Genomic DNA, 15611 nt, shown 5'->3' with positions numbered 1-15611 from the left:
TCTTTGCCTCGGCCTGCTGGACAAGGGTCTCTTCAAATTGGGAGAGGCCATGATGCAACGCCTGCCTCCAGGCTGAACGCTCAGATGTCAGGGTTTCCCATCTGTTGAGGTCCATTCCTAAGGCCTTCAGATCCCCCTTGCAGATGTCTTTGTATGGCAACTGTGGTCTCCCTCTGGGGCGATTTCCCTGCAGTAATTCTTCATACAGGAGATCCTTTGGAATCCGACCATCAGCCATTCTCACGACGTGCCCAAGCCGACATAGACGTTGCTGTTTCAGTAATGTATACATGCTAAAAATTCCAGCTCGTTCTAGGACTACTCTATTTGGAACTTGTCCTGCCAGGTGATACAAAAACCCGCATTGGAGACAATGCATATGGAAGGTGTTCAGCTTCCTCTGTCATGCACAAAGTGTCCAGGACTCACTGCAATACAGGAGTGTGCTCAGGACACAGGCTCTATAGACCTGGATCTTGGTATATGTCGTCAACTTCTTATTGAGTCATACTCTCTTTGTGAGTCTAGAGAACATGGTAGCTGCTTTGCCAGTGCATTTATCCAGCTCAACATCTAGAGAGAGAGTGTCAGAGATAGTTGAGCCAAGGTACACAAAGTCATGAACAACCTCCAATTCTTGTGTGGAGACGGTAATAGAGGGAGGTGAGTCCACGCCCTGGCCCATGATTTGTGATTTCTTCAGGCTGATTGAGTTGTTGGAGGTCTTCAGCAGAGTGGGCAACAATGGCTGCATCATCTGCAAAGAGGAGGTCCCATATGCATTTCAGTTGGACTTTGGTCCTTGCTCTCAATCTAGAGAGATTAAAGAGCTTTCCGTCTGATGTAGTCCAGAGAGAGACATCTTCTGTTGCACTTCCAAAGGCATGCTTCAGCATGACAGCAAAAAAGATCCCCAAAAGGGTTGGTGCGAGGACACAGCCCTGTTTCACTCCACTTCGGATGTCAAAGGGATCTGATGTTGAGCCATCAAAAACTACAGAGCCTTTCATTCCTTCATGGAAAGATCTGATGATGTTAAGGAGACGAGGTGGACATCCAATCTTGGGAAGTATTTTAAAAAGGCCACCCCTGCTAACCAAATCAAAGGCCTTTGTGAGATCTATGAAGGCCACAAAGAGTGGCTGTTGTTGTTCCCTGCATTTCTCCTGCAATTGTCTGAGGGAGAATACCATGTCAGTCGTGGATCTATTCGCTCGAAATCCACACTGTGATTCTGGATAGACTCTGTCTGCAAGCACCTGGAGCCTCTTCAGCACAACACAGGTAAGCAGGTTCCCTACAACGCTAAGAAGAGAGATGCCACAGTAGTTATTGCAGTCACCCCTGTGTTCTTGTACAATGTGACAATGTTTGCATCCTTCATGTCCTGTGGTACTTCACCTTCCATCCAGCAGAGACAAAAGACTTCATACAGTTCGATGGTGATGATCTCCTTACAGCATTTCAGCACTTCAACGGAGATGTTATCCCTTCCAGGTGCCTTGCCAGAGGCGAGGGAATCCAGGGCCGCTTTTATTTCTGATAAGATTGGTTCGCTGTCCAGCTCTTCCAAGACAGGCAGGCACTCAATGTTATTTAATGCTTCTTCGGTTACTACATTCTCTCTAGAATATAGCTCAGAGCAGTGCTGCACCCGGTCCTGGATGATCACACCTGTAGCAGACTTCAAGGGAGCAGATTTCTGTATTGGATCTGCTTGATACCGTCATACATTCCTGTTAGCTGTGTCCACTGCTGTCTGTATCTGAGAGCAGTGCTGAAGCCAATAATCGTTGGAGCATCTCCTGGCAGCCTGTTGGACTTGACTACAAGCAGCTCGAAGAGCTTGCAAGTTGCACTCACTAGGACAGGCTTTGTATGCTGCTTGAGCTCTTCTCTTATCCTCGATGGCTGGTATTAACTCCTCCGAATGGGCTTCAAACCAGTTAGCCATCTTTTTGGTCTTAAGATCTAGTGTTAGAAAGTGTCACTGGAGACCAAAGCAAAGACCATTCACACTCTTATATTCTTGATCACTATTACAATGAAAGCTGGATAATAAAGAAAACTGAAAGGTAGAAAATTGATTTGTTAGAGATACGGTGCTAGAGGAGAACTTTACAGATACCCTGCCAGAAAGACAGACAAGTGAATCCTAGATCAACTCTTTGGAGGTAAAGTGATGAAACTAAGGCTGTCATACTTTTGGCACATCATGAGAAGGCAAGATTCAGTGAAGAAGAAGAAAATGCTGTGAAAAGTTGAAGGGGGCAGGAAAAGAATAAGACCAAATATGGTCATAATTGACCAGATAGGCGGGGTATAAATAGAATAAATAAATAAATATAAGGTAGTTTGGTTCCCCAAAGGAAGGCACAGACTTGAATTTAGAAGAGCTGATCAGAGCTGTTGATGACAGAACATTTTGGAGATCATTTATTCGTAGGGTTACTGTAAATTGGAGACAACTTGATGGCACGTAACAACAACAGGGAAACTAATCACCACACTCAGCAATCTTGTATCACACATTTATGTTTCAAAGGGCTACCTAACCTGCATATTCCTTAGGAAGACAATCATGTTTCCAGGTCCTACTGTATTAAGGAGAACATTGCTTAAAGATCTACAAGCAAATTTATATCATTGAATTCAGATGACCAGGATGACACCGGCAGTATTTGGGCAAAATAGTAACTGACCTGTGTAACTACAGATAACATAAATCTGCAGCCTTGACTAAGGAATGTGAACAAGCATTGCTTTGACATTCTAATTTTGACTATCATTGCCTGTCTGGCTTCCTGGTGGTTGGGGTAGAAAAATTATCACATCCCAAATATATTAGAAAAGAGAGAGAAATTTTGGATTTATACACTTTGCATCTGTGCACCTCATAGTCCGATCCTGGAGGACAATACTGTACTTGATATGAACAGCTCAATGGAAGTGTCAAACCAGTGGGCAGCGTCAGTGAAGAAGGCCAATTCCATTCTGGGTATAATTAAAAAGAGGGTTGAAAATAAAACAGCCAACATTATAGTGCCATTGTATAAAACACTGGAGTATTGTGTACAGTTCTGATTGCTGCACCTCAAAAAAAATGGAACTGGAAAAGGTGCAGAAGAGAGCAACTAAAATGATGACTGGGCTGGGGCAGCTCCCTTATGAGGAAAAGCTGTGGTGTTTGGGGCTCTTTAGTCTAGAGAAAAACCGCCTGAGGGGGGGACATGATTGAGACGTATAAAATGATGCAGGGGGTGGATCAAGTGGATAGAGGGAAGTTCTTTTCCCTCTCATGCAATACCAGAACCAGGGGACACCCACTCAATTGAGTGTTGGGAGAGTGAGAACAGACAAAAGAAAATCTTTCTTTACCCAGTGTGTGGTTAGTCTGTGGAACTCCTTGCCACAGAATATGGTGATGACATTTGACCTAGATGCCTTTAAAAAGGAGATTGGACAGATTCCTGGAGGAAAAGTCCATCTCAGGTAACAAGCCATGATAGGGGTGTATAATTTCCAGGCTTTAAAAGGAAGGTACCTCAAAATGCCAGATGCAGGGGAGGAGTATCAGGAGACAGGTATCTAGTTGTCTCTTGCGCTCCCAGAGGCATCCGGTGGGGCCATTGTGAGATACAAGAAGCTGGACTAGATGGGCCCATGGCTTGATCCAGCAGCGCTCTTCTTATGTTCTTATGATACAATCTTTGGAATACTCGTGTCCTCTGTGTGTTATAACTGCCCCTCTTGGAAACAGCACACTTTAATTCAGAGCAACTGAAGAGGACAAAGACTGAAATGAATTATGTTGGGGTTTTTTCTTCTTCTCTTAGCCATGTCACTAAATGTATAAAATGATTTTTTTTTTTAGATAGCAGTCCCCAATCTGGTGCCATCCACATGTTTTAAGTGAGAAATCTCACAATCCTTTGGTCAGCTGGGAAATTTCGGGAACAGGTTGCTCAAACACTTCATGAAAAAAGTTGGGCAGGCGGGGAAAATCTGTTCTAGACAAATAGTCATCATAAAGCAGCATAATGAACTAATATTTTTAACAACAGCATAAAACAGAAAAAAAGGAACACGTTTATGAAAGAAATTGAATTGGAATCTAAGACCACAGTGTTAAGAAATGCTGATCCCCTTCAGACCAGTTAAAACACAAGGCAGTTGCCACATTGTCCAGTAGAAACTAAAGACCACAACTCCCGTTGTGCCATTACATGCACATCAGTTGAGCAGTAGTCAAATAGTGGATGGCTGGATTCCTGGAAAGGAAGGTCTTAAAAATAACCTCATAATTTTGTCTATCAATCTGTCTAGCTAGTCACAGATGAAGTTCAGTATTTTTTTAATTGAGTGCTTTGTCCATGTTCAATGCAGTATATGCAGTTAATACTAAAATGAAGTACTTTGTTCCATCAGTATGGAAAACAGTTTTGAAAAATTCTTTCTAAATCTGTTTTCCAAACCAAATTAGGTTGTGTGTTGGGTCCCCATCCCCCAACGCCCCCTGCCACGCACAAACATGCTGCAGGAAGTGGCTGAAATTATTTTAGCAAATGTTTTATGTCTGTACATCCTGTACCATTTCCCAAAATGTTTTACATAAAGTCTTCCATTAATGTCTCCATACAGATTTTGAGTGTTAAAGACCAACTGTGCTGGTAAAGAATCACTCTTTTAACAAACAAGTCCAGAAAAGAAATGTTGGAAAGCTGCTGTGATTCTAGCAAAGCAATTTATGAAAAGTGTGGTAGCTTATTCATACCTTTCTTCAGATTTTGCAACAAAATTTGCTTTTGAAGAAGGTGAACTATAAAACTGGCAAGTTGGTTTTATACAGATCGTACTGGACAAATGACTGAAAATAAAGCCACCTTGGCTATTGCAGTGGCTGTTTAAACGATAAGAAAAGACTGGTATTTCCTTATCATGTTCTTTTTTGTCTTATCACAGAAGATAACCAGTTCCAATCTTTGGTGTATTGCCCCCACCATAGCAATATCCAGTCATCCTCTTTATGGATATACCAAACCATGCTTTGAAGGATACCTCTTGCTGTGTATGTATGGAAAGCAATGTGTTTGCACTGGAGACATGGCTGCTTATATGTAGGCTTTCCATGCAAGGAAGTGTTGGGCTATAGCAAGATCCAACATTCTAGCCATTGTGGGTTGATGTGCGTAAAGACCTCACCTGTCCCTTTTATTCAATGAGGTGCTATAAAGCTTTGCCTTTCACTCTCTCTCAGACCCCACACTTCATTGGTGCTGATTGACTGAGCGAGGCGGAGACAGTGTGTGCTTGCCTAAGTTTGTGGGTGCCCTACTTGCTTTTACTGTTTGGTATGTTTTTTATGTAGCTTTAGTAGTTTTATTGTTTTCTTAGCATGTCATGTTTACCTTTTCCTAAGAGAATTAGATAAAGATTATTACTTTTGTCTCAGTGTCTCAAATTTTTCCGTCAGGAGGAACCCTGGAAATTTATCTCCACACCAGGCTTGTCACTTTCCATGGGTAAAAGACCATAATGGAGGGTAGAGGAGCTGGGTGCTTCCCTTGGAGCATGTTGAGTGTATCCATGGAGGGACAAAAACTGAATACTCCTCATATGTTACAGTGTTATGTATTTCAGACACCCTTGTGAGCAATTATATTCATATATTTATCCTCTGTAGTAATGTCCCTTCTTATTTTCTGTAACCAAAGGGCAGAAACAGTCATGTTTGTTTATCTGTATGTTTGTCCTCTTGACAACTGAAGGAGTTGCCTTTGTGTGTTTTGATGGTTACATTGAGTGAGATCGATGGCTGAGATGAGCTCACCCTTTCTCATTGCCCCACAACCTCTTGCTTCAGACATTTGAGTTCTGCTGCCAGAACCAGGAGGGTAGAATGGAGCTTGCAGGGCAGTGTAAGGCAGGGGAAGAGTTCTGCTTCCCACTCAAACATATGTTGTGACAAACAAATTCCCTTTTGTCCTGTTCAGTGCACAAGAAAAGCAAGCATGTGTTAGAAACATGGGCTTTCAGTCATGGCTGCCATCTGCCTTCAGTTATCGTTGAAATACGGCTGCCACAGAACTAATGGTTGTTCGGTCATGTACAGTTGAATGTTATTCCTTGCTGCGCAGGCTGGATTTGATTTAAATCAAATTGATTTAGATAACAATTTAAATTTTCAAAATTAGATTTTTTGACAATTTAAATAAAAAATCAATTTAAAAAATAAATCGTGATTTAAATCCATTTGATTTTTTTAAAAGAAATCATTGATTTTTAACTACCCTGGAGCTATATGATTACTGTAATAAGTTCTAAAGAAGCTTGTCCATTGAGAGTGTTCAAAGGCTTCATTTGGCCCAGTATGCAGATATCGGAGCCTTAAGTGGAGCTAAGAGATTAGAAAATACCAACCTTGTCAGTTTCACTGGTTACCTGTTTGTTTCCATGCTTAATTTACCATGCTTACCTTTAAATCCTAAATAACCTGTAGACTAAGTATCTCTGGAATTATGTCTCATGAATATACCTCATAAATCAGGTTTATGATAGCGTTTATAATTTAGAGCACCAGTTTTGTTTCTCTTTATTTTAAACTCTGATCTGCTCTTATTATCACTACAATAGATACATGAAGTGACAATTATTGTAAAATAATTAAAACAAACAGTAACTAAAATGAAATACATAAAAAAATTAACACAGAAAAAGAAATAGCTTGTCTATTTGAAATCAATATTTAAATGCACGTTAATAGTAATTTTATGTTTCGCCAAATTTCTTACAATTTATGGTGACTCTAATAGGGTTTTCAAGGTATGTAAAGGTTTTGCCAATTCCGACTCCATGGCTCAGTGGGGATTTGAACTCAAGTTTCCTGAATCTAGTCCACTACTCTATCTGCTACATGGCTCTCAAATGAATTTGCTATCAGAATTTTTTTATCTGGTTTGGTACATATTCCTTATATAAAAATGAAAAGTTGTATCCAAGGATGTGAATATTCTACTGAAAACCATTTATGCTATCGGGAACTGAATTCACAGCTGTGCATAATAGGTGGATCCGTAAGTTAGGTTTGCCCAGCGTAGGTCACCTCTTATGGTAATGGCTGTAGCATCTGGATCTTAATGGGTCTAACACCAGCTACAGCACCTCAAGCAAATATAGTAAATACTGTGGCAGCTGATCAACTTGCAAGTCTGACATGCTTCAAAGTGGAGTGCATATTCATTAGTGAGGCACTATAAATTATATTAAAATATATTATATTAAAATAATTATGTTAAAATAAAGAAATAATTGACTCAGATAGGAAAAACAAGTGATCACAACCCTTGTTGTTTTACCTGGAGTCAGTAAAGAATGGAATCAGTAAATTTCCCCAGTCACCCAAATTTTCCCTTGATTAAATCCTTTATGTATGTATGTATGTATGTATGTATGTATGTATGTATGTATGTATGTATGTATGTATGTATGCATTTATTTATTTATTTATTTATTTATTTATTTATTTATTTATTTATTTATTTATTTATTTGTGTGGCTGAATGCTGTCTCCGTTATCTATCTTGATCTTCTGACCCAAGAGAACAGATATTGCAGTAGCAAGCATCTACAATTGCCTGTAATGCAGAATATGTGGTGAGTGAACGCCTGTGTAAATTCTATTGATTCAAATGGGACTATTCTAGTTGCAACTTATACATTAAAGTGCATCACAATTAGAGTAAGCCCATTTGAATCAATGGAACTTATACTGGATTCATTCACCAAATCCCCATAGATTCCATGGGCAACTTACTATGCTAAGCAACAGGATTTTAGCCATTGGTACCTTACAATTGTACATATCCAAAACAACTAGTATGGTACTCAGTTAGAAAAGAAACGCATGTGTACTAGTTTTCTTATCCTCAACAGAAAACTGTGTGTCTGGACAAATGAAGACATACAATAAAATATGTATCTATAGATATAGATGAGGAAGAGAGTATATCACTGCAAGACTTTTTTGGTCCTGTATGAGAACAAAAATGCCAGCAGTTGTTACATCATCACAACTTTAAAGGGAAAAAAAGCTTCTGTGTTTTGTTCCAGAAAAAGTATTTTAAGTTAAAAATGTATTTCATGAAAAATGCAAAACTTTTAACACAAAGTACAATATATTTTAGATTATATAACAAAAAGTGCCAAAATGCAAACAATGAAGAAAAATTCCAACGATCTCTGCAGCTGTGAGAAACATGATTTTTATAAACATTTCTCTCACAAAAAGGAAAATATGTGAAGATTTATACTACAATTAGCTCACCCAGCAGCCACCCATATCATTCAGTACGTGATAACCATGAGTGCCTCATGGCTCAGCCCACAAGACGATGCAGGAAAGGTCCCAATTCTGGAAGAAAAGTAACAAATTAATGAAATGAAATAATGCTTCATGAGGTAACATAAGAACATGACAGAGCTGAACATCTCTACTGGTCACAAACACAAGATCCACTTTCTGTACATGTAGGCCTGAAAACAAGGCAAATACTGTGACAAACCCAGACCTACTGGGATCTGCCACACGTTAACTAAGCTGCCACCAACCATTCCCTGTAAGGAGTCACACAGACCAGGAATGGATTTTTAACAAATAAAAGAATAAGGTTTATTTAAATACAACACACAGGGAAAATAAAATAATCAGGTGAATAAGATAAAGTAACGTGGCTTATTCTCATTCATACATGCATACAGTTTGGTTCACACAGAACCCTTAATTTGAAGCACAGACCCTGAACCTATCAGTTCTGGCTGACCAACAGACACCTGAACCTATCAGGTTGGTACTCTGACACACAGTAGTACCCTGTCTGACACACAGACTCCCACACCAGCTTCTTCTTCCCAGCTGCTGCTTCTTCACATCCCAGCGTCTCCACTTCTCCACACAGGCTTCACCTATATATACAGTACAGCCCCTCCTCCTGATGTCCCGCCTTCCACTCCCCATAGGATGGAACTTTCCCTCCAAACCCATGACAGACAGGTAACATCAGTGCTGTATGTAACAAATACAAGTACAGTACATGAAGGATTTTTTTTTAGGCAAGGATAGTTCATGATAGAGTTTAGTGCTGTTCCTGATCCACAGGGCCTTGGCATCCAATTTCCTGGTAGGCTTTGGTACAAAAATATTTTACATTAAAGGCACATTTGGTTTCATCCAAAACTTTGAGCACACAGAAGAAAGCAGTTTATCCATTTAATTTTTATAATCTGCAGTATACTCTTCACTCTTGTATCTTCACCAATTGTATCATTTTTCTAGTAGAGGCAAAAAACAGCAAAAACAAAAGTTTTACAAGTTGTCATCTGTACTGATGCTTATTACAGTCATGATACTAGCATCTTTATATTTTACAGCATCAAAGGCTACTTGATATGTTGGACAAGGAACGCAAAGTGTTGGAAGAGAAAACAGAAGAATCCTTATTACAGCAGTCTCAGAAATATAAGGTATCTTGTATGCACGACGCCAGCAGCTCTTAAATCACTTATAGTGATCTGTCTATAAAGTAAAATATATAAGAGTTATTCCGTACAGAGTTCTTCTTTAGATTGGGGGAGCTGCATTGATCAAGTCACAACTTCTTGAGGGTTGCACCACTATGGTCATAGCTTGTGAAGCATCTGCTCTCCTTTGTCTAAAGTGTGCAGATGCTGCATGCTGGAGAATGGCAGAGTATTATTAGCTCTTGAGACATGTCAGAACATCTTAATAGCATTCCACTGCAAAAGAAGAATGAAATGTGAAGAAGAAACAGTTCACTCAAAATGCGTTTTGCCAGAGTGGGCAGTGATGATGGTGGTGGGACTACATTGAACTGATAGAATAGAAAAGTGGAACAGAAAAGGATCCATGGTATGGCTTTGACACCAGGACCAATTTGGTTTGGGCAGTGGCACTAACTGTGTTTTGCACTCTTTGCTGCTTTCTAATAAGATTAAAGAACATTTATTTTGTGGGTGAGACACAGCTTTTATGTGGGAAGCACATATATTCACCTTGCAGACTGAACAGGGGAAGTTTTTTCCCTCCTCTCACTCTCTCAAACCAACCCTGTCTGAGAAGAGAATTAAGGGCTTGGCATTTCTTCTCTAGAAACTAGCATTTTATAATTAATTCTCCTTTATTTTGTTTTTATTTCAAATTTATACCCATTTTCTTAGCTTGGACCCTTATTTCTTCCTTTCTGTTCTTAGGAAATAATCTTGATCTCAGGTCTACTTTTCGCTTCAGCCTTCTGTCCTTATCAAAATGATCTATATGACCTGCAAATGTATACATTTCAGACCTAGATATAATGCTTCCTGCCAGTAGTACAGCTCTGGTACCCAGAATAGCTATTCATGTCCTATTTCCCTCATTAGAGCTAAGGGCCAGCTATGCCACCCTGTAATATAAATTTCAGTAATTGTTTGCTAAGGCTAGAATGTTTTCCCTGAATTAACCAATCCTGAACTTGACTTGGTAGGAGACCTGGTCAACCAGATTTCTGTGTGTGGGCCCACAACCCAATTTAGTGTTGACCTCATCCTACTGTAAGCATCATGTACGTAGTCCCATTGTTAAAAAAAGGATATGCAAGTATCAGATACAGTCGTGCCCTGCTTTACGATTACCCTGTTTAACGACAAATCCACTTGACGGTGAGTTTTTTGCGATTGCTTTTGTGATTGCAAAACCATGGTTTGAATGGGGGTTTCCGCTTTGCGATGATTGGTTCCCTGCTTCGGGAACCGATTTTCGCTTTACGACGATCAGCAAACAGCTCATCGTCGGGTTTCAAAATGGCGGCTGGGTGTACGAAATGGCTCCCCGCTGTGTTTAGGAGCCATTTTTCGCTTTACAGGCACCCCAAAATGGCCACCCCATGGAGGATCTTCGCTAGACTGTGAGTTTTCAGCCCATTGGAACACATTGAGGGGGTTTCAGTGCATTTCAGTGGGTTTTTTAATTTCGTTTGACGACGTTTTCACTCTACAGCGATTTTGCTGGAACGAATTAACGTCGTCAAATGAAGCACCACTGTATAGAAACTGCTGTGGAACTTCTTGGGCAACTGTGACAAGCAGTACGTTCAGAACATTGTCAAATGTTGGCGTTCCCTTTTCGTTGGGAATTAGAACACCTAAAGATTTACTTACAGATCTTCATACTTTTGTGATTTGAACATTGTAAAAGTTAGTGAAGATGTTTTAAAAAAGAAATCTACAACTATTCAGAAGTAATGGAATTAAGAGTAACAAAGTGCTTTTGATGTAATTTTTTACATATTTACAGGAAATGCTGGAAAAATGTATGGAAAATGAAAGGCAACACAATATGGAGGCTTTGGTGGCAGCTGCAAAGGTACCTTAATGCATGAAATAACTTCTGAAACTAATTGTTACAACTGTGTAGACTCCATGGACTTTGTAAAAATATAGTTTCATTGAGGGGAGCCTTAATAGTGCAGTTCTGTACATATCTGTTAAAAAATAAGTTCAATGGGGCTTACAAACAGATAAGTACCATATTTCCCCCCAGATAAGACAAGGCCTTATATTAATTTTTGCTCCAAAAACACATTAGGGCTTATTTTCAGGGGATGTATTATTTTACAGTCATGTTACTTTCTTCTAGTTGCTGCACAATGCTGCACAATGGTAGAGGGCTGTGTTTCACTTAACTGGGGTTTATTTTGGGGGTAGGGCTTATATTGGGAGCATCCTGAAAAATCATACTAGGGCTTATTTTCAGGTTAGGTCTTATTTTCGCAGAAACAGGGTAGGTATGTAGCTGATCTCAAAAAGTACTGAAATTTCTATTTGTCATAAAAAAACCGGTGACCATGCCTGGTTCTCAGTCATCTAACATATCTTTAATATTAATTGTGTCAGTTTATTACAACAAAAATAATAGTCAAGCAGCAATTGTTAACAGATGGTCTCTATTTATGAATGTTTGTTTTAACAACAGCAATTAAAAAACTAACAGAGTTATTGTAGCATAAATGTTCATAAATAGAGCCCATTTGTAGCTGTGTAGTTTTCTGCTGGAAGAAAATATATACATTAAAAAATTGTACAACAGATACAACAAAAATAACAAAAGAAGTATGAAGATACTTAAGGTACAAAATAGTGTTTAAAAAAACACCAAAACAAATGCACCAACAAGAAATAGCAGTAAGAGAAGAAAACTTTTCCTTTTAGTTGAATCTTCATACACTTTTAGAGCAGATATGTTCAAACTGGATAACTATATACTGTGTATTGGGGAAATATTACTGACAAATCATCATCATCTCACAACTGCAGAGGTAGAAGGGACCCTAAGGGGAATCAAACTACCAACCTCTTACTCTGCAGCCAAATATCTAAACCACTGAGTTGTCTAGCAGTTCTGCAAGGATGAGCTGAAAGTCCTTTTGTCATCCCTCCACTCCTTGACTAGATTTCCACAAAAGCTCCCTTCTTCTCCCCTTTCTTTCTTTTTTGTCTTTTGATTCCTTTCCTTGGGAATAGTGTTATGTAGTCTTGATAAGAAGATTGTGTAATTTAGAGGCCATACCTTTGTGGCCTCTAAATAAGGCTAGATAAGATCAGCTCTTCAAAAGGGAGATTTGTTCAAGAGGCATGCCATTTCACCAAAGAAATTGCTGTAAACCAAGTAACCTGCAGTAGCTGCATCCACGAAGGGCAAAACTCCCCAATTTGTGCTCTGAATTGAGCTATGATGGATTGTCCCCAATGAAAAAATCTTTTCATCTATATAAGCCTGTGTCTCCATCCTTTATAGCTTGAAAATTTACCATTGTGATAAAACAGAAGATGAGCAAAGAAAGGTACCAATGGAGAAAGCGAAATGATTAACTTATATAACCAGGACATCTGAATTTTAAAGTATTCCTTTAAAAAAAAAAAAAAAGGTATTTTTGACATAGCCTTGGAATCTTCCAGAGAAAAGGGTGCCCCTTTGATAAAGTCTAGCTTCAAGACCTTTATTTCTAATGCCGTCTCTTCTCTCCTGACTCAGAAGAACGACAGGAAAATCTCCCACTGTTATCAAGATCTGGGGATAGCTACACTATAAATAAAAACTTAACATTTCTTTGTGGTTTCACTCTTTGATTTGCAGAATGAAAAAGAGGACATGGAGGCTGCCATAATAAAAGCAGTAAAAAAAGAAAGGGAAAGGATGGAAAAGCTTCATGCAGAAGAAAAGGAAATGTGGCAAGCAGAGCGAAACAAAGATCATGAAAAAGTTGCTCAAACAATCACAGATGTAGTGCAGGAACAAAGGCAAAATGCTCAGGTGGGTTAATGGTTTATTCCTGTTTGTGTTGTGTTTGCTCCCTCAATTTTAAATCCTAATTGAGAGGTTGGGCATCAGTGTATGATGTAATTAGAGACATAGTTATTCTGAGTTCAAATCTTTTTTTTAAAAAAAATGTGAGTTTAACTTTTTGCAGTGAACATGAAATAATTTATTTGTTGCATTCTTTACTTAAAATGACTGAGACGTTCTATAAAAGCATTCCACCTAATAGCAATTTCAGTTGGACATACTGAGTTTGACAACAAAGTGGACCAACCCAACCACTAAATAAGGTCGGTAATCATTTCTATCAAGGATTTAAGGAAATAAACTTGTGAGAGGAGTTGAGATGTGAAGCAGTAGTGTGTCAGTTGAAAAAAATGGGGTGATGGAGGAATGAGTCTTATTTAGAACCCTGAGAGTTAATAGTACATATCTTGCTGTTAGGTTTAAAAACTAGTAATATGAAAGAGCTGAAATGAAGCATAGGAATCAAGTCTCAGTATCTACAAATAGAAAAATTGCTGTTCTGTTCTGTTGAGTCATAAGCTTTACTAGTTCATAATCAAATGCAGATTTAGTCACAGCTGATTTATTGTGGTAAGTGACCAAATTATGGAAGAATCAATGCCTCAGCTTTTTCTGTAGGAACTGGTGCCCAAGTTGGCATCTTCTCAAAATTCTATATTGTATTGCCCAATACAGAATTTAACAAAATATTACATAAGCAAACATGATGTCTCCTATACTTTATCTGGTATGTTATCTACAGAATTTTCGTCTGTTGATGCAGCCCAGAACTGCAGTTGTCTTTTAGGTGCTGCATGCTGACTCACTTTTAACTTGTGGTATGCTAAAAACACTTAGATTCTTTTTGGGGTATGGTACTCTGTGAATATGGTCCATCCACCAGGTGATTCCAAGTTCAGAGCAGCATTGTTTATCCTATAGATTCTCACAGTGTCCTCACAGGGTGTCCACGGAGGCTCACCCTGTTTCCCCAAAAATAAGCCTTAACCTGAAAATAAGCCCTAGTCTGATTTTTCAGGATGTTCGTAATATAAACCCTACCCCCAAAATAAGCCCCAGTTAATAAAAAAAATCATCAAGCAACAACAACAACAAAACACTGCAAGGCCCATCGGAAACACGATTAATCCATTCCGGCCAAAGGGGGGGGAGAAAAGCAAACAAACCGTGCCAGACCCTTCAGAAATGCAAAACAAAAAAAAAACAAAAAAAACAAAAACAGAACACAAGCAAACTGTGCAAGATCCATCGGAAATGCAAAAAAATCAAAGCAGAAAGCAAGCAAACCGTGCAAGACCCATCGGAAATGCAAAAAAAGCAAACCAAAAAGCAAGCAAACCGTGCAAGACCCATTGGAAATGCAAAAAAACGAAGCAGAAAGCAAGCAAACCCCGCAAGACCCATTGGAAATGGGGGGAGCCCAAAAAAAGCAAACAAACCCTGCAAGACCCGTCGGAAATGGGACCCCCCAAAAAACAAACAAACCATTCAAGACCCATCACAGCATAGAAACATAATCCCACCACTCAAAACCACACTGCAAAACCCACCCAGAACAGTTTTTAAAAAGCAGAAAGCAGCACTTTACCTTACCAGGCAGTCCGAAGCCTCCTCCAATTGCACTCACTCTAACCGTCGGGGTGAAAGAGCTACAAAGAAACAGTCTCTTCGCCTACCTGTTGTAAGCCGCCCCGAGTAGACATGGTCTAGAGGGGCGGGGTATAAATTTAATAAATAAATACATAAATACCAACAGTTAGCAATTTGAATTTCCCGTCTTTTCCCCCTGCCTTTATTTGATCATAACTTGAAGCTCTGGCCGCAAGTCGAAGCAAAACTTTGCAGCCGGAGCTGGTCGTAATTTGAAATGGTCATAAGTCAGGAAGTTTGTAAGTCGAGACACCACTGTATAGTCTATCCAGGCCATGTTAAGATTTGTTTTTAATCTTTTTGCCTTTTGTATCATTTTGTCAATAAGCAGCTGATCTTTAATGCCTCTTGACTTTTTAAAGTTCCTTTTCTGTTCAGTTGGGTATAGGGAGTTTTCAATTAAGTAATTATATATTGATCTTGCACATATTCCTGTGAGGAACATGAAGGCATATAATTGGTCAATAATTACTGGGTTCATTGACCTTCTGATGATCTGGTGTTGCTGTTAAATTTGGACAGAACCATTCCAACAAAAATATTATAATAGGAGTGTATGTATTAA

General features: G+C 39.1%; 1 protein-coding gene across 3 annotated transcripts in view; it reads left to right on the top strand.

Annotated features, from left to right (window-relative positions):
• CCDC91 (coiled-coil domain containing 91) overlaps window positions 1-15611 on the top strand; it is a 190928-nt gene that overhangs the window by 133255 nt on the left and 42062 nt on the right. For all 3 annotated transcript variants that reach the window (XM_020785791.3, XM_020785792.3, XM_078394143.1), the window contains exons 9-11: window positions 9427-9519; window positions 11348-11416; window positions 13187-13363. In XM_020785791.3, coding sequence (XP_020641450.3) covers window positions 9427-9519; window positions 11348-11416; window positions 13187-13363 — 339 coding nt within the window. The remainder of the gene's footprint in view (window positions 1-9426; window positions 9520-11347; window positions 11417-13186; window positions 13364-15611) is intronic.

Source organism: Pogona vitticeps, chromosome 5 (genome assembly GCF_051106095.1).
Source record: "Pogona vitticeps strain Pit_001003342236 chromosome 5, PviZW2.1, whole genome shotgun sequence".
Lineage (NCBI taxonomy): Eukaryota > Metazoa > Chordata > Lepidosauria > Squamata > Agamidae > Pogona > Pogona vitticeps.
This window is presented reverse-complemented; position numbering and strand designations above follow the sequence as displayed.